Source organism: Phycodurus eques, chromosome 1, assembly GCF_024500275.1.
Source record: "Phycodurus eques isolate BA_2022a chromosome 1, UOR_Pequ_1.1, whole genome shotgun sequence".
NCBI lineage: Eukaryota > Metazoa > Chordata > Actinopteri > Syngnathiformes > Syngnathidae > Phycodurus > Phycodurus eques.
The window spans coordinates 5,737,130-5,755,528 of NC_084525.1; the positions used below are offsets into that span (position 1 = coordinate 5,737,130).

The 18,399-nt window shown below is 43.4% G+C and overlaps 1 protein-coding gene across 1 annotated transcript in view; it reads right to left on the reverse strand.

Moving 5' to 3' along the window:
- The window catches only part of LOC133401224 (DNA (cytosine-5)-methyltransferase 3C-like), a 27,044-nt gene extending 11,366 nt beyond the window's left edge, over window positions 1-15,678 (reverse strand). The window contains exons 1-15 of the mRNA XM_061673938.1: window positions 15,556-15,678; window positions 11,665-11,792; window positions 11,417-11,562; window positions 10,420-10,591; window positions 10,255-10,325; window positions 9,054-9,159; window positions 8,844-8,899; window positions 7,428-7,533; window positions 7,026-7,088; window positions 6,863-6,924; window positions 6,337-6,396; window positions 6,089-6,238; window positions 5,859-5,966; window positions 1,895-2,024; window positions 1,682-1,801 (exon numbers count right to left, since the gene is read on the reverse strand). Coding sequence (XP_061529922.1) covers window positions 1,682-1,801; window positions 1,895-2,024; window positions 5,859-5,966; window positions 6,089-6,238; window positions 6,337-6,396; window positions 6,863-6,924; window positions 7,026-7,088; window positions 7,428-7,533; window positions 8,844-8,899; window positions 9,054-9,159; window positions 10,255-10,325; window positions 10,420-10,591; window positions 11,417-11,562; window positions 11,665-11,788 — 1,474 coding nt within the window. The 5' untranslated portion in view covers window positions 11,789-11,792; window positions 15,556-15,678. The remainder of the gene's footprint in view (window positions 1-1,681; window positions 1,802-1,894; window positions 2,025-5,858; window positions 5,967-6,088; window positions 6,239-6,336; window positions 6,397-6,862; window positions 6,925-7,025; window positions 7,089-7,427; window positions 7,534-8,843; window positions 8,900-9,053; window positions 9,160-10,254; window positions 10,326-10,419; window positions 10,592-11,416; window positions 11,563-11,664; window positions 11,793-15,555) is intronic.
- Window positions 15,679-18,399: the final 2,721 nt, after the last annotated feature.

An 18,399-nucleotide genomic window follows, 5' to 3' on the forward strand; every position in this document is an offset into this window, starting at 1 on the left:
GAGAAAGCCTATGACAGAGTACCCAGAGAGGAACTGTGGTACTGCATGCCGAAGTCTGGAGTGGCAGAGAAGTATGTTAGAATAATACAGGACATGTACGAGGGCAGCAGAACAGCGGTGAGGTGTGCTGTAGGTGTGACAGACGAATTTAACGTGGCGGTGGCACTGCATCAGGGATCAGCCCTGAGCCCCTTCCTGTTTGCGGTGGTGATGGATAGGCTGACAGATGAGGTTAGACTGGAATCCCCGTGGACCATGATGTTTGCAGATGACATTGTGATCTGCAGTGAAAGTAGGGAGGAGGTGGAGGAATCGTTAGGAAGGTGGAGGCATGCACTGGAAAGCAGTGGAATGAAGGTTAGCCGAAGTAAGAGAATAAATGTGCATGAATGAGAGGGCTGGTGGGGCAAGAGTGAGGCTACAGGGAGAAGAGATAGCAAGGGTTGGAGGACTTGAAATACTTGGGGTCAACCGTCCAGAGCAATGGTGAGTGTGGTCAGGAAGTGAAGGAACGGGTCCACGCAGGTTGGAACGGGTGGAGGAAGGTGTCAGGTGTGTTATGTGACAGAAGAGTCTCTGCTAGGATGAAGGGCAAAGTTTATAAAACAGTGGTGAGGCCAGCCATGATGTACGGATTAGAGAGAGTGACACTGAAGAGACAAGAGGAAGCAGAGCTGGAGGTCGTGGAAATGAAGATGTTGAGGTTCTCTCTCGGGGTGACCAGGTTGGATAAAATTAGAAATGAGCTCATCAGAGGGACAGCCGAGGTTCGATGTTTTGGAGACAAAGTTAGAGAGAGCAGACTTCGATGGTTTGGACACGTCCAGAGGAGAAATAGTGAGTATATTGGTAGAAGGATGATGAAGATGGAGCTGCCAGGCAAGAGAGCTCGAGGAAGACCAAAGAGAAGGTGGATGGATGTCGTGAGGGAAGACATGAGGGCAGTTGGTGTTCGAGAGGAGGATGGAGGAGATAGGCTTACGTGGAAAAGGATGACGCGCTGTGGTGACCCCTAAAGGGACAAGCCCAAAGGAAAAGAAGAAGTAGAAGAAGAGTGACTCTAACATGGACTTAGTATAAGAGTGTCAATTTCATAAAAAAAAAAAAAAACACCCTGGTTTTGTGATACGAGTGTCCAGAAAAGGCCCCTCTGACAGCTACTTCTGTTTGACCCAGTTTTGTATCCGCTTAGTCCATATTTGTCTAAGAACGCCCCTTTCCGTGATTGGTTGCCTCCGTGTAGAAGACCCACTTGTGAGAGCACACGTCTTTATGTTGACAGTACTGGCGTGGGAGCGGAAAGAGAAGGCGGAGATCTTCCCCGGTGATGTAGGTAAGCTCGAGAAATTCGAATGACCTGATTTCAGTCCTCTCGGCAGATAAAACATCTGGAACTTAGGAATGCGTGGAGGACTTTAATTCATATTTCACACGTTTACTGAGAAAATATTACATCCCAAATACTACTATTATTTTGATGGCAAAAAAAAAAAAAAATTGATTTCCAGAGAAACGCGCTGTGAGCGACACTGACTTACCGCACGACTGGTTTAACTTCAGTGGCTTTTTTACATGGTGTTCCTCATTCATTCAATGAACTGTCATCTTTTTCTCACGATCGCGACACACCCTTACGTCTTTTACTTTGAAGTTACGATCGTGGATTACCAAGTGTACCTACCTCTTGTGAAGGTGTAGCTGGAGGTGCTTGCCCTACTCTTCGAAGCAAATTTCTTTTTCACTGGCGGCTGCCAGTCAGAATGAGCAGAGTCCGTATCTAATTTTGCGGCGTCTTGAAGAGCTGAAGCGAAGAAGACGGAGAGGAAAATGTTTTTAAGAAGCGTGTTTGGAGTCCAAAAGTGCAAAATCCGCTGGGCCGCTGGTGTGCACTTACAAACGGGTGCGAATCCCTCCGGTCCTGTCGGCAGAAATCCTTTCAAGGCCCAGTCCAGCATCAGATTTAGTTCTTTTTCTTTATCTCCTTTTGCCTCTTCAAAGGACTTGTCACAGCGTTCACTTGCCAGCTGGAGGTTATAGTTTGTGATTAGCACTTGGTACATGCACTGAATCGGATGTAACATGAATTTTGCAACAGACAGTAGTCCTCTGTAGGAAAGTTAGATTATGACGATATTTAAAGATAAGTGAGGAGATGCCAACCGGTGAGCTCGGAGGCAAAGTTTGCTTCAAAAGTCACCCCAATTGGACTTTTGGAGAAGAAAAACGAAAGGGAGGGGGGGGACAAAAAAAAACCCCCAAACAGGTCATTTGCATCTAATGCAGCGCTGAACTCTCTTTTCATCAAAGCACAACAGGTTTAAAATATCATTTTAAAGCAAAATGTGCTACTGTGATGAATCTGATTTTTTTTGAAAAAAAATTCATCAGTTCAGAATCACCGGCAAACACACGACACAAGACCAATGAATCAGCATCCAGATAACGTATCTATAGTTCAGATCGGCTTTGAAAAACAAGCTTTGAGGAGCTAATCTGGTTTTGTTTTTGTCTGTCTGGAAATGATCTGGTCTGTTTGTTGAAGATTCTCTCAGGAGGGACCGACGTTGGCGCGGTGCACATTCTCCGGCAATTCAGCAACAGCTGTATTAGACACGCCGGCACCTTCGTCAATATTTTTTTCTGCCTTTGGATTGTCAATAACATTGAAACGTGTGCAGCTTTCTCGTTTTTTTCCCCCCCGTAATTACTCCTTATCGGTGCCGTCGTTTGCTTCTCGCGTCGCCCTGCGGGATTCGAACCAACCGTCGACCCGTTGGTCAATGGATGACTCGCTCTATAGCCCCGCGGAATGGGGAGCGCTAAAGAATGTCTGTATGCAAACAAACGAAGCTGCGGGATCAGTCACCTCCTTGTGTGCACTGCCTTGTCCGGACCTTGTCCTCCTCTCGCACTCCGCTTCCACCGAGCCCCAGCGTTGGGACGACCCGCTTGCCTGTTGCGCAGCGACCTCAGCGCGCATAGATATACTTTTGTCGTGTTCTTTGGGATGCGCGCGTTTCAGATGGTTAAACAAGTTGGTGGTGTTGCCCCCGCATGTTTTGACAGACCCCCTGCACACTTTGCAGATCACTGTGGCTTGAGCGCTGTCGTCCGGCTCAAAACCAAACCATTGCCAAACCACAGAGTGCGAACCCCTTTTTGCCACTAAATTGTCTTTGGCCGACATACTAAATTTTGCTTGTAAAATGAAAAAAGATTCGCAATTCTTGTTTGGTTTGTCAAATTACTTTCGTCCCGCTAACACATACTAAATGATGTTTATTATAAGGTAATAATGTACTGTTACTGTTTTTTGGGGTTTTTTTTCAAATTAGTTTTGTCCCAATAACACATACTAAATGATGTTTATTATAAGGTAACAAAGTACTGTTACAGTTTTTTGGGGTTTTTTTTCAAATTAGTTTTGTCCCACTTGTCTAATTGTTTTCAAATTAGTTTTGTAATAATGTACTATTACTGTTTGGTTTGTCCAATTAGTTCTGTCCCACTAAAACGCGCTAAATTGTCCCACTCAATCCTTTGCTGACTAAAAGCTAATAATTGACAAGACAGTTTGGTTCGCCCATTGACTTTTTGTCCAAATGGTGCAACAACCAATCAGGAATCGGTTCAATTCAAGCGAGTTGGGAAATGTTTTAAACCCCTCATGCCGAAACTGGAGAATCTATCAAATGTCAAATGACGGCGAATGATTTATCATGCGTTCATACGGACGACAAAGGGAGAGAAATTTAGCGCGACTCAACCGATTTCAAAAGACGTTTACGAGCCAAGTGGGCTCAACTTACGACCGCAGTTAGCAAAGATGTGCAAATTCGAGTGAGTCAAACTACACGCGCAATCTGCTTTTCGCTCGGTGCCGGAGAACGAACGCGTCGACTGTCATTGAAAAATCCAGCGATCGGTGGCTTTGTCTCGCTCCTTTGTCGTCCGTGTGACCGCACTTGTGGTTGTAGTCGAGGCTCTACGGCGACGCGCTCCACGAGGCATTTGAACGCAACCATCCACTCTTCGGATGTTTGGATGGCGTTTCTTTTCGGCGGCGGGAGGGGTGGGGGGGGCGGCGGTGGAGGGGGGGTGGGGGAGGAGGGAAAAAAGGGGCAAATTTGCGATGATCTTCCACGTTTCCAGACCCCGAAAGATGTTTTTCTCGGCGGCTCTCAGCGGAAGTGAGGAAAAAGTGCCCCCCCCCCCCCCCTTCCACATGCCACCGACAGGCTGCCGGAAGACTGGGGGGCTCGGGTGGGGGGCTGAAAGAGACCCGGTGCAAAGGGAGGGCCAACGGGGTCGGACAAAGAGTGGACTCGCTGCATTTTTCTTTTTTTCTCTCTTCCTTTCACTCAAGCGTAGGCCTTTCTAACACCCATTTTTTTTTGGGGGGGGGGAGCTGTATTACCCTTAAAATAAATCCCAGCACCCATAAAATTAAAAGGGATCAAAAACATCTATAAAATAATCATAATAATAATAAATAAAATAAATATTAATTACAATTAAGCGGTCATTTGGAATCAACCAAGAAAAGTGTTAAAACCATACAGTACTTGTTCGCCCCCCGAGGCATCGACCTTAGGAGGAGGCATCCAAAAAGAAATGATCAATGAAATAGATGTATTCAAAATGTCACCTTCATAAATATCCGCAAATCGTGTACATTATTACCACACGTGAGCCAGGAGGAGTCTATAAAGTCTTAAGTGTGAATCCTTATATCACCAATGTCGATAGTTTGTTCCACAAGACAGAATACACACATTAATGCATAACTGTTGTGCTGAATTTTAATTTGAAGATGTGCAAAATAAATGTTTACAAATTTTAAAATTACATTTTGGCTTTGTTTTTGTGGTTGATATCAATTTAGCTTTAGAAATATATAACCCATTCAAAAATCCTTCCATTATAACTTTTACACTTATGTATACACTATATTGTGATATATATACCACAAATATTTTGTTACCACAAAAGGGATTCACTTTATACTGTGATAGACGCACCCCTAGCTGTCACTATTTCCCTAGTTTCTGTTTTCAAATTTAATTTGTTATGAAAAAATATACAACCAAATGCAAGCCTTGTTGTTTGTATGTAAGTAAGTATATGATGAAGTTATTATACATTTATATGATTTTCACAGTCGTAACGGTCCTCTGAGGGACGCGTTACACAACTAGGATGTGGCCCGTGACAAAAATGAGTTCGACACTGTACCCTCCTGTAGCGCCAGAACAGACAGTGCTATGTATCTCGCTAATACAGTTGCGCTCGCAGGTGTCGTCACCTGGCAGAATTTGTCAAATGTGCACCGTTATTTCAAGAAGACCAAAAAAAAAAAAAAAAAAAAAACATTTTAAAGCTAATGAAATAGGAGTTTGAAATCACACTAAATTGTTTGGTGATCGTAGTTTATGGTATAGTTACAGTTTGAACTATTACCATAGGCAATTGTAAATATTGAGTCGTCGTCGTTTGCGGCAGACATACGAAATGCAATAGACATAAAAGACAGGACAGTACAGGTAGCCTTCCTGCTTTGTGGCCTTTTTAAGTGGCAAGTGTAACATCAACTGACACTTGACACATTCAAACTGCGGTGGTAGAAAAGGAGGCTACCGGTAAACGCGTCATTCAAGCCATTTCCTCTGTTTTCTTTTGTCAAACGAGGTCATTTTACAAGTGGTGACATTGGAGTTTTTTCCACCCGGAAATATGCGTGACAGCGTCGCTGTTGGAAGGTCAATAGTGAAAAGACTACTTCAGGTCGACTGTTGTACGCATACACGTACAGTACTGTGTTGTTTTAATAACTGCTGAATTGCAGGTTGACCTCTCACCTCTATGACCTGGAAGATGGCCTCCTTGTAGGTGGGCAGGCTGGCAAATGAATTTTTGCAAAAATTTCCAGTGAAATCATGGAACGGCAGCAAAGCTTCCGTTTTGATCTGCGATAGAAAATACAGTATGTTCTAGAAATAGACTTCCAGCACACTGCAGCACAATAATTCCCCAATATATATATATGATTAAAACAAATCATAATACTACATCTGAGCAGTAGTCAAACCTTTGAGAACGTTCCGTCTCCAAACCATTCGACCCGCCGCAAACCTTTAGGTGCAAACGTCTTTTTCCAAGGAATGACCAAACCGGGCCACCAAGGACACCCCTCAACTCTCCCCCACACAAGCTCACCAGTCAAAAACCCTTTCCCATCCTGATGGGGAAAAAACAAAAAACACAAATTTGAGCTCAAACAAGGGTCAGGGTATTTTCAGCGATAAGTCCAACTCGATTGTGATCTTGTAAACTTACCTGGTAAGCCGCTTTTCGTTGTCCTCTGGGCGCTTTATGGGGGGGGGAGGTCATTTCCTCCTGAAAATTAGGGGGAAACAATCAGTAGGTTGACCTTAAACTAGGTCCCTAATGTGTGTATTGCTACCTTAAATTTGTATTTGTTTATAATAATAACAATAGTCCAACAAATTATCAATCCAATTTGATCATTTGAAAACAATCTATTCAACCTGAAAGTGAGGACGCTGGCACGTTTTGGCTGCCGCGTCTCCCTCCGGAAAAAGTTTGGATTTAAGGTTTTAAATGGCTTACTTTACAGCGGAGGGGGGGAGGCCATCGAACTCGAACCCGCATCAGAGCACGAAAAAGGGCCAAGAAGTCAAGTGGGCTCAAGCACGGCAACCATTAAATTGATTCCCAAACTTACTTAATCACCGACCGGGGACAGAAAAGAGCGATAGAATGGTTCACAAAATAACATTAATCCATTTAACTTATCTTATGTGTGCAAAAAAATATATGGATAGAAGAAACGGAAATATACCCTTTCATCAGAGTCGTCGCTCTCTCCAAGTGGGTCGTCATGTATGTTGTTTATGTTTAGGTCTAAGGAAACATACTTTATTGGTAATTCGTTTGCAGTAACATGGACATGATACTAGGCAGATAATTATATTATTTTATTAGACTTTACATGTATTTCTTACCTTTTAATTTGGTAAGGAGTACGTGACACGGCTTTATAGCTCTCATATAGAGCTCATTCCGTTCTGGGGGGGGAAAAAAAGAAAAGAAAACAGTGGCAATATGTAACACCTGATGAGAGAACACTTATTCAGCAACTTCAAAAACGTAAATATATGCAGCACTCAAAAATAACTGTATATTGTCATTTTTGTTTAATTTACAAGCTGCTTCTATACAGATGTAATCGTTTTTTTTTTTTTTTTTAAGTTGGACGACATCAAAAATAAATAAATTGTGACAGTCATGCTTCAAGTTAAGCAATTTCAAAGATGTCAAGAACACATAAACCCCATAAGCCATTACCTCATTAAATGCAGTTATGAAATGACAGTCGCTGCAGTTTTTCGACGAAATTGCGTTACCTCGTGGCACTTTTTTGTTATCGGTGCCGTCTGACATGGGTTCATCATTGCTCTCTGTCAAGCCTTCACTGTCACACAGAGATTCTTCATCTCCAATGGCCAGGGTCTTAAACAGGAAATAAGTGCAAATGTTTTGGATAAACATCATGAAAAGGTCTATTTAAAAATACAGAAGAACTCTCTGCTAAAATGGCCACGTTTGATCTCTCTCAACAGTCCAACCCACGCTCAAGGCCACACCCTAAACCTGGTCATCTCCAAGGATGTTGACATTAAGGACTTGGCTATTTCTAATTATTTCTGTGTGTTCTTTGAATTACAGATCCTCCCAAATGTTCAGCTCTGTGTCTATTAGTCCGAAACCTTGATGTTCTGATAGAGTCCGACCTGACTTTCAACAGTCATATCAAATCAATTCCTAAAACTGCCTTCTACCATCTGAAGAACATACCCAGAGTGAAGGCTTGCAATGTGGCAAGCAGACCAGGAGAAGTTCATCCACGCTTTTATCTCAAGTAGACTTGACAATTGTAATGGTCTTCTGACTGGACTCTCCCAAAAGAACATTAAACAGCTGCAGCTCCCGGTCAGCTTGAGAATAGATTTTAAAGTTCTGCTACTGGTCTATAAATCACAAAATGGTTTCGGTCCTGAATACATGAAAGAAATGCTAATGGAATATCAACCCAGTTGGGCTCTGAGATCGACACACTCGGGTCAAATAGGGGAGCGCAGAGTCCAAAGGAAACATGGTGAAGCAGCATGTAGCTTTTATCCTGCACACAAATGGAATAAGTTGCCAACAGAAGTGACGTCAGCCCCCAAGTGTCAATGTTTTTAAGTCCAGGTTAAAAAACTTTTTTTCTTCATGCATTTTAGAGCATTTCCACTTTTAAATGATATTTCTTGGACTATATTTTTTCTCTTTGTTTTAAATGCTTATAAGCTGTTTTTTTCCTTTGTTTTTAAATGCTTTTAATCACATATAGCACATCGAGTCACCTTGTGTATGAAATGCGCTATATAAACCAATTTGCTTTGCTCTTTAAAAAAGGTAAAAAACTAAACTCCAAATATACTATGACCTCTACAGACAAAGTCTTTGTAATTTTAAACAAGAGCTAGTCAGGGCTCGTCAGCAACATTTCTTCCGACATCATTAGTAAGAATCTCAACAATGCTCGCGCTCTGTTAGCTGTGGTTGACAAGCTCACTAACCGCCCCCCCCTAATCAGATAGCTCCACTGCTTAAATCAATTCCCAATCATTTGCTTCATCACCGACGGTGGACCGAAAAACAAATAATTGGATGATTTGCAAAATAACATTCATCCATTTCAGCCATCATGCACAGGTCACAGATTGTTGGTACATAGATATGTAAAGAATGTATGGCTAGAAGAAACGGAAATATACCTTTTTCCAAGAGTTGCCATTCTCTCCAAGTGGGCCGTCGCGTATCTTGTGTATGTCTGAGACAAACATACTTTATTATCTTGTCCTTCACATGTTATTACCTTTACGAGCCACTCACAGCACACTGCTGTTGGGTTGTTAATTTCCTTCCAGTACTTATTTAATTACATGCAGTTATGAGATGACAGTTTTTCGACTTAATTGTGCTACCTTGTGGTACTTTTTTATTATCGGTGCCGTCTGACATGTGTTCATCGTTGCTCTCTGTCAAGCCTTCACTGTCACACAGAGAGTCTTCCTCTCCAATTTCCAGCTCCTTAAATAGGAAATAGGTGGATTCAATTAAAACACATAGAAAACAAGCAAGTCATGTATATACAGTATAGTAACACTTCTCTTAAATAACGTTCGGAACGCTCTGCACGGGACAATATGCCCTTATGGATTTTTTTGGGGGGGGGGGTTTGCAATTCACTTGGCATTGACGCTCGATGTGTGTGTGTGTGTGCCTGTTGCTTGCCTGAAAATTTGAAGAAGCACCGCCATCATTCAAATCTCCAGCGTGGGTTCATTTTGGTTTCCGCGGTAAATACAACAAACAGGGAGCGGAAACAGTTGACAGACATTTTACCGTCTGCAAGTGTCACTTGAAACATGTCGTGCACTTTTTAAGAAAACAAGAGCAATATAACCAAGCTTCTCCTGTGTTCCTTTCCTGATCCAGAGCTTGCTGGACACATGACAGTCGAGCGAAAAGGTAACACCAGCGAAACAACGAGTGTCTAGTTGACAGATGCTCTTGAACGCACCTACCGTGCTGCTTAAGATAAACATAACTAAACCTGGGAAGTGGAAGCATTTTTTGCTAAAGATTTGCAGTACTTTTCCATGGTTTTGTCACTTGCTGAAAACGTACGACCCACGTTACGTTGTGCCCTGACAAATTTCAGCAATTTTGAAATTCCCAACCTAAGCGTGACGGTTGGATTAAGCGTGGGTTGTTTGGTCATGCCTGCAGAGTGGCGCGCAGGCATGGCCAATCGAGCCACACGGACTCCAACAGTTAGACAACTAGTGTTTCTGTGTACATTTTTGTACTTTTTGTATGCATATTTTATACTACTGTTTTGTCACATCTATAAAATTAACGGTAGTCAAAGAATAAGAGGCACTTCACCATTTGAAAGAGTTGTGTAAAAATAATGGTTACATTGAAAAAGGGTATTATTCAGAAAATAGATCATTTTGAGAGAGAGAAAAAAAAAGTTGTTCTCTTTATGGACAAAAACTTTGATTTTAGGATCTGGCTTTAGCCACCCAGAATTACGAAAAGGTCTCTGATGTCTCTCCCTTCGTTGAGCATCCCGAGACAGCGTCAGAATGTTCTGGAATAAACCTGAGCGCCAGCTACCTTGCTGGGGGCCAGTGGCTCGGTTTTCTTAAATCTGCTGTCTTTAGTGGAGTGGTCCGGTTTAGTGCTGCCTAATAAACACAAAATGCAATTCCGGTTAATACTGCGACCAAAACATACCCACATCCTTATATTACTGCCACAGCTGCAAAGATAGGAAATTACATTTTGTAGAGTAGTTGGATGGCAGGTACAGGCTGATATCACGGTTGTTGCGAGCATTCACGGCATCGTATTCTTCATCTGTCACATTGGCTGTGTAGAAGGCTTTGAACCATAAGAGGAACTCAAAGTTGATTTTAAAATCCCCCTTTATGAGTTCATCACATGGAATGTTCTAAAGGAAAACAAAGAGAGTGTGAAAGATTTAGCTCCTCGTGTCATTCAATCAAATATTACAACCAGCACAAATATCTAATTACACAATAATGTTGATGTTGTTTATTCTGTACAAGCCAATTATAAGTTGTGCTCCTATGGTAGTAGCTGTCTGTCATAAACCATTTAATGTTGTAAATAAATAAATAGAATTTTAAAAAAAAATTTAAAAAAAGTTTTCTGCGTATAGAAAAAGGGGTCACCAACCTTTTTAAAAGTGAAAGCAAGAGTTTTGGGTTAGTAATTAATGTGAAGAACTATTACTTTAATACACACTTCAGAAATAACACATTTGCTCAAATTACCTTCAATTATCTTATTATGAATAGTTAATGATATGCATCTATGTGAATACACTTATCATGTTAATGATTTGTCACGATAATTACCAACAATGATTTATCAAGGTGGGAAACAGAAAAATATCACTATCCAACAATAAATATCAGTATATAATATAATAGTGTTTACATTTTCAAATGATAACTTCTACATCATTCCGAGGAAATCTCAATGTCGCATCATGGGTGACTGGTGAGCAATTATTATTATTTTTTTTTTTTTAACAACAGGCCAACATGTTGGCGACCACTGATCTGGAGAAACCAGCTTTTGTAATCGCATTATAACATTCTCACAATGCAGTTAACACTTTTGCAATATGGTCTAATTTGTGAGCACATTAGTTCAACAACATCAAACATGTGATCAATACACCAACAGGGCTACCTAAGCAATTCCTTTAAACCCCAAAAGTGCAGATTGAAGCGAATTAACACCGTACCCTTGTGATGCGGTTCTTGGTGAAGGCCTCTTGGAGGAGACTGAAGTTGTGCTTGCAGTCCTGCTCGGCTTTTGCATCAAACTTCACCTTGGTCATGTCGATTGAGCCTGGTATGACGCAGTCCATGATCTGGCAGTGACACGCACCTGTAATATATATTACATGAGAACACACACGAACAGTGTGAGACCACCATGGAAGTGTAGTTTTGGTTAAGGTGGTCAAAAGCAAAAGAAATGATGAAGTACCTGAACACGTGTGCTGGACGCGTCGGAATTTGGTCTTCAAAAGAGTGTTGAGCCACGTCAGCGAATTTAACCAGTCCGTCTCATCAGGGAACGAGTCCGGGCTCACGATCACTCTTTTGCTCATCTTGCTGATCGTCGGGAAGGAAAAAGACAAAGAAGCAAATGTTAGGGGCAGTGCCAACGTAATACATAGGCTATTTTTCTTTATTTATTACACAGTCAATTGTGAAATGATTGCATATGAATAATTTTTCTTTCTTTCAGGTGTGTCTTTTACTGTGTGCATGTCATCAGCGCCGAGTTTGCCATTCAAACAGCTTGCCAATGACATTTGCCAATTTCCGCATCAGCCCAACCTTTATTGAGCCAAGCCACTAATTTTACATTATAAAAATCCCACAACAGACCACCAAAATGTAGCAGAAAGTATATACAGATTATCTTTCTCAATTTACTCACAAATGCACTTAGTGTGAAGTTTGGGCCTGTTTAGTTGAAACCAGTATATTACTATGTTGTATGAATGGCAAGAGGTTTATCGTACAATCTAGTGAAAGAGCATTTAATTGCTCTGCCTGTTGCTATACATTGCTGACATAGATAGATAAACAAACATACATTATTTGTAGTGGATTAATAAAAATGATCAGAATAATTATGTAAAATTGGATCATTGCCCAAGATAATCTCTCTCTCGCACCGTAATGCAATGTAACACAATGAGTGTTGCACCAAGTACCAGTAGCAAAACCGAAATGTGAATTTTAGACGGCAACATTTTTTTGGTACCACAATTCGTAAAGACTGGTGTTCGACAAAAAAAAAAAAAAAGAATGCAGCAACAGCGCGCCAGCTCTGTGTCAGAAGGGGGCGGCGCCCAGTCGCACAAATACATAGACAATGGACAGAAGTGGCCGCAAACGCTCACGCTCTTGCAGTTCATACTCACATCAGTTTACGAGCATATCTGCCACATCCAATATGGCGGATGGCTGACATATCCCAGTAACTGGCCAACCCTTAGAAATATACTTCTTCTTTTCCTTTGGGCTTGTCCCGTTAGGGGTCGCCACAATGTGTCATCCTTTTCCACGTAAGCCTATCTCCTGCATCCTCCTCTCGACCACCAACTGCCCTCATGTCTTCTCTCACGACATCCATCGACCTTCTCTTTGGTCTTCCTCTCGTTCTCTTGCCTGGCAGCTCCATCCTCGTCATCCTTCTACCAATATACTCACTATTTCTCCTCTGGACGTGTCCAAACCATCGAAGTCTGCTCTCTCTAACTTTGTCTCCAAAACATCGAACCTCGGCTGTCCCTCTGATGAGCTCATTTCTAATCCTATCCAACCTGGTCACTCCGAGAGCGAACCTCAACATCTTCATTTCCGCCGCCTCCAGCTCTGCTTCCTGTTGTCTCTTCAGTGCCACTGTCTGTAATCCGTACATCATCACCACCGTTTTATAATCTTTCCTAACCTCATCTGTCAGCCTATCCATCACCAGTGCAAAAAGGAAGGGGCTCAGGGCTGATCCCTGATGCAGTCCCACCTCCACATTAAATTCGTCTGTCACACCTATAGCACACCTCACCGCTGTTCTGCTGCCCTCGTACATGTCCTGTATTATTCTAACATACTTCTCTGCCACTCCAGACTTCGGCACGCAGTACCACAGTTCCTCTCTGGGTACTCTGTCATAGGCTTTCTCTAGATCTACAAAGACACAATGTAGCTCCTTCTGACCTTCTCTGTACTTTTCCATCAACATCCTCAAGGCAAATAATGCATCTGTGGTACTCTTTCTAGGCATGAAACCATACTGTTGCTCGCAAATACTCACTTCTGTCCTGAGTTTAGCCTCCACTACGCTTTCCCATAACTTCATTGTGTGGCTCATCAACTTTATTCCTCTATAGTTCCTCCACAGCTCTGCACATCACCCTTCTTATTAAAAATGGGCACCAGGACACTTTTCCTCCATTCCTCAAGCATCTTCTCACGTGCTAGAATTCTGTTGAACAAGCTGGCCAAACACTTCACAGCCACCTCTACTAGATGCTTTCATACCTCCATCAGGACCAACTCCTTTTCCATTGTTCATCCTCTTTAGTGCCTTTCGAGCTTCTTCCTGGTCCACCACACTTGCCTTGTCTACTCTACCTTCTCTCTCATTTTCCTCATTCATCAACTTCTCGAAGTATTCTTTCCATCTATCTAGCACACTACTGGCACCAGTCAACATATTTTCATCTCTATCCTTCATCACCCTAACCTGCTGCACATCCTTCCCATCTCTATCCCTCTGTCTGGCCAATCTGTATAGATATTTTTCTCCTTCTTTAGTGTCCAACCCGGCATACATGTTATCATATGCCTCGTTTGGCCTTTCCCTCCTCTACCTTTGCCGTATGTCACATCTCCATATATTCCTTTCTCCTCTCTTCAGTCCTCTCAGTGTCCCCCTTCTTCTTAGCGAACCTCTATTCTTGCATGATTTCCTGTACTTTGAGGTTCCACCACCAAGTCTCCTTCTCCCCTTTCCTACCAGAAGGTAGACCAAGTACTCTCCTGCCTGACTCTCTGATCGCTTTAGCTGTCCTGGTCCAGTCTTCTGGAAGCTCCACCTATCTCTTCTCGAAAAGGCGCACACCACTCTTCCTTTCTTAGCTTCCACCTCATTGTTCTCTGCTCTGCCTGTGTCTTCCTAATCTCCTTCCCCACCACCAGAGTCCTTTTACACACCACCATCCTATGCTGTCTAGCCACACTCTCCCCTACCACTAATTTACAGTCAGTAACCTCCTTCAGATTACATTGTCTGCACAAAATGTAATCCACACAACCCTCTGCATTTATCCGGTCTTGGGACCGGCCTACAGTTTGCACTGGCTTGTGCCACCCATAGGGCTCCATTCAACCCATAGAAATGAATACTACGTAGCTACAACATGCCCCATTGATCTGCGTGCCCACAGCGACGCAAAGCTAGTGGGGGCAAATTGCAGGCACATTCCATTTTTGTGGAAGGCACAAAAAGCAAATTGACAAGAATGTCTGCACATTGTGCATTGTACACAATGCCGTACAATCACAAGTGAACTCTGAATAACTTTTTACAGGTACAAATAGTTATTTGGGCTGTTTTCTTTTAATGTTCTGTTTTGATAGCACACGCTTTGGAATTCACAAACACACACAAAAAAAAGTACACCTAAAGAAAATCTGTTAAGAAATGAGCACGTTGCCCCCGCAAACATGGCCGCCACGTAGGCACGTCGGTTAACCGATCTACTCCAACACGCATATGTCTCTACATATCTGTGGGCCAACCCGCTCAGGGCAGTTTTCATCTTTCAGACTATTTAGCTCCGAATCGCGTACCTGAAGTATCGCGAGTTTTGCTTGTCTGTTGCCGCGAGTTTCCATCCTGATACAAAATACAGAAGGACACAAACGTTGAGTTATAACTCGACCGAAACCCGAAGTTGACAACGTCAACCTTGTTATTGTATTCCGTTGTACAACCGAACGTTGTAGTGATTCTAAGTGTTTCCCTTTACTTACTTGATTTAAAATGGCAGAAAAAACAAAACACAAAAAAACTTCAACCCTGTGGCCAATGGCCACTAGGACACGTGCATACATACGTTATTACACGAACCAGCGTGAACACAATCAAAAGTACAATGAAAGATTGTATTTCGTTTCTGCGATTCAAAGTACATTTCTCCCCAAGTTGTTATCAAAATGCAAACTTCGTCTTGGGGCTTTTTCATGTGCCAGCCGGTCTTTGTTACAGCGAGAGTGAAAAGCAGAACAATGAAACCGATGCGATCATTAATGTTTGGTTGTGTGGAAATATCGGCTGAAATCATAGCGTGAGACTTACACGTTGCCTTCGCCTCGTCCAGATAAAAGGTCCTCCTGACACTCGTTCGACGAGTCCCGGCAGGCCGTGTATAAGCACTTGGAGCTGGGTCGACCCTCCTCGCTTTGCTGTGGAGCTCCGGAAAAGAAGAAGGCGGCAAAAACAAACAAAAAAAACACTCACGCACACACACGGACACACACGAAAAAAGGAAAAAGGAGGGCGTGACCAGTTTCGCTTTGACCAGGGGTCTCCAACCCACGGCACCACAGCCGTATGTGGCCCTTTCATTCTTTTGCTGTGGTTTCCTGTGACTTTGGAAAATAAATCACGAGTATTTAATTTACATTGAAATTAGTTATTTTGTTCTTCTAACTTTGAAGTGCTCTGTTGTTGTTTTTTTTTTGGTCACTCAAAATACTGTATGCGTCAACAGGCATGTGTGACACTTCAGGCCAAGATTTTGGCTATTCAAGCCTCAAGAAAATCCAGGGGAAAAAATGTTTCTGGAGAAAACAGAACGTTCAATGCTACATGAACTATTAAAAACAAGCATCGCCCACGCCTCACAGATCAAACCTTACAATCGTGTGAAATGACGACGCTGAGGTTCAGGAACTAAAATTACAAGTAGAATCCATCCATCCATTTACTGCCGCTTATCCAAGGCCAGGTTGCGGGGGCAGGAGCTGAAGCACGGAAGCCAAGACTTCCCTCTCCCCAGCCACCTTGTCCAGCTCTTCCGGGGGAATCCCGAGGTGCTCCCAGGCCAGCCGGGAGATATAGTCTCTCCAGCGTGTCCTGGGTCATCCCCGGGGCCTCCTCCTGGTGGGACGTGCCCGGAACACCCCAACCAGGGAGTTGTCCGGGGGAATCCTAGCCAGTTGCCTGAGCCACCTCAACTGGCTCCGCTCTATGCAGAGGAGCAGCCGCTTTACTCTGAGCCCCTCCAGATGGACCGAGCTTCTCACCCTATCTCCAACGGAGAGCACGGATAGCGTGCGGAGGAAACTCATTTGGAGGTGCTGATTTTCATCCCGGCCGCTTCACACGTGGCTGACTAACTGCTCCAGTGAGAGGTGAAGATCGCGGCTTGATTCAGCTATCAGAACCACATCATCTGCAAAAAGCAGAGATGTAATACTGACGTCGCCAAACAGGACCCCCTCAACGCCTTGGCTGTGCCTAGAAATTATGTCCATGAAGGCAATGAACAGAATCGGTGACAAAGGGCAGCCTTGACGGAGTCCAACCCTCACTGGAAACGTATTCGACTTACAATGCGGACCAAACTCTGACACCGGTCGTACAGGGACCGAACAGCCCGTATCAGGGGGTCCGGTACTCCTGGAGGACCCTCCACAAGACTCCCTGAGGGACATGCCCGAACGCCTTCTGCAAGACCACACAACACATTTAGATTGTTAGGCAAACTCCATTGCACCCTCAAGGACCCTGCCGAGGGTGTAGAGCTGGTCCACTGTTCCACGACCAGGAAGAAAACCACATTTCTCCTCCTGAATCTGAGATTCGACATCCTGACTGACCCTCCTCTGCAGAACATGAATAGACCTTACTTGGGAGGCTGAGGAGGGTGATCCCCCTGTAGTTTGAAGACACCTTCCAGTTCCCCTACTTAAAAAGGGGGACCACCACCCCAGTTTGTCAATCCAGAGACACTGTCCCCGACGTCCATGCGATGTTGCAGAGGCGTGTCAACCAGGGCAGCCTCACAACATCCGGAGCCTTCAGGAACACCAGGCTGATCTCATCTACGCTTGGGTCCTTGCCACCGACGAGGTTTATAATCAACTCGGTGTCTTCAACCCCAGAGATCGGGGAACCCGCCTCATTGTCCCCGGACTCTCCTCATGGTAAGGCGTGTCGGTAGAATTGAGGGGGTCTTCGAAGTATTAGCTTCACCGAGTCAAAGGGCTCCTTCTTCGGTTTGACGCCATCCCTTAACGCTGGTGTCGACCAACTAGTTCGGGGATTGCCGCAACAACAGGCACCTGGCACCTTATGGCCACAGCTCCGGGCAGCCGCCTCAACAATGATGGCGCCAAACACGGTCCTCTCGGACTCGATGTCCCTCACCTCCCCTGGGACGTGAGTGAAGCTCTGCCGGAGGTGGGCAACTGAAATGGTGTAGAATTCATTGAAATGTGGGGAACGGTAAATGTGAGACATGGATAAAAGGTGGGAAAGCTTAATTTTAGTACTATTACGAAGAAAATGGCTAAAATGCTAATAGTAACAGCTATAAGATACAGTATACATATTGCGTGATAGTAACCTGAGTAATGAAAGTGCTTTGGTAGATTGATAACAGATTTTCATCTTGTTCTGTATTTGGACAGTATTTCTGGTGAGATTTGCTCAAATGCTAACATGTCAATAGTCGATATGCTAACACAGAGAGAGGTATCAACCTGTGTAACAGAAACGCTAGGCCGCATTGATAAGTTTTATGTCTCCCCCTTCAGTATATTCAAGTTTTATTTGTGATTAAAATTGCTACAGTGCTAAAACGCTAACATATAGCATGACAGCAGCCAGAGAAACAAAAGTGTTAGGTAGATTGATAAGGGTTTTGCCCGATATTCAGATACTATTTCTCACGATCGAGAGTTGCTAGCATGACAACAGTTGGTAAGGTAACATATAGCAAGATAGCCACCTGAGTAATGGTAAGCCCAATAGGTAACGGTTTTACATCTTGCGCCGTGTTCAAGTACAAATTGTAAATAACCATCACGCTTCAGGAAATGGAAAAAAACAACAGCAACTGTATGTTTGTTCCACCACGAAAATTGCATCGTCCAAAAGAGCAAGCCATTTTCAAAAATAACATGCCGACATGGG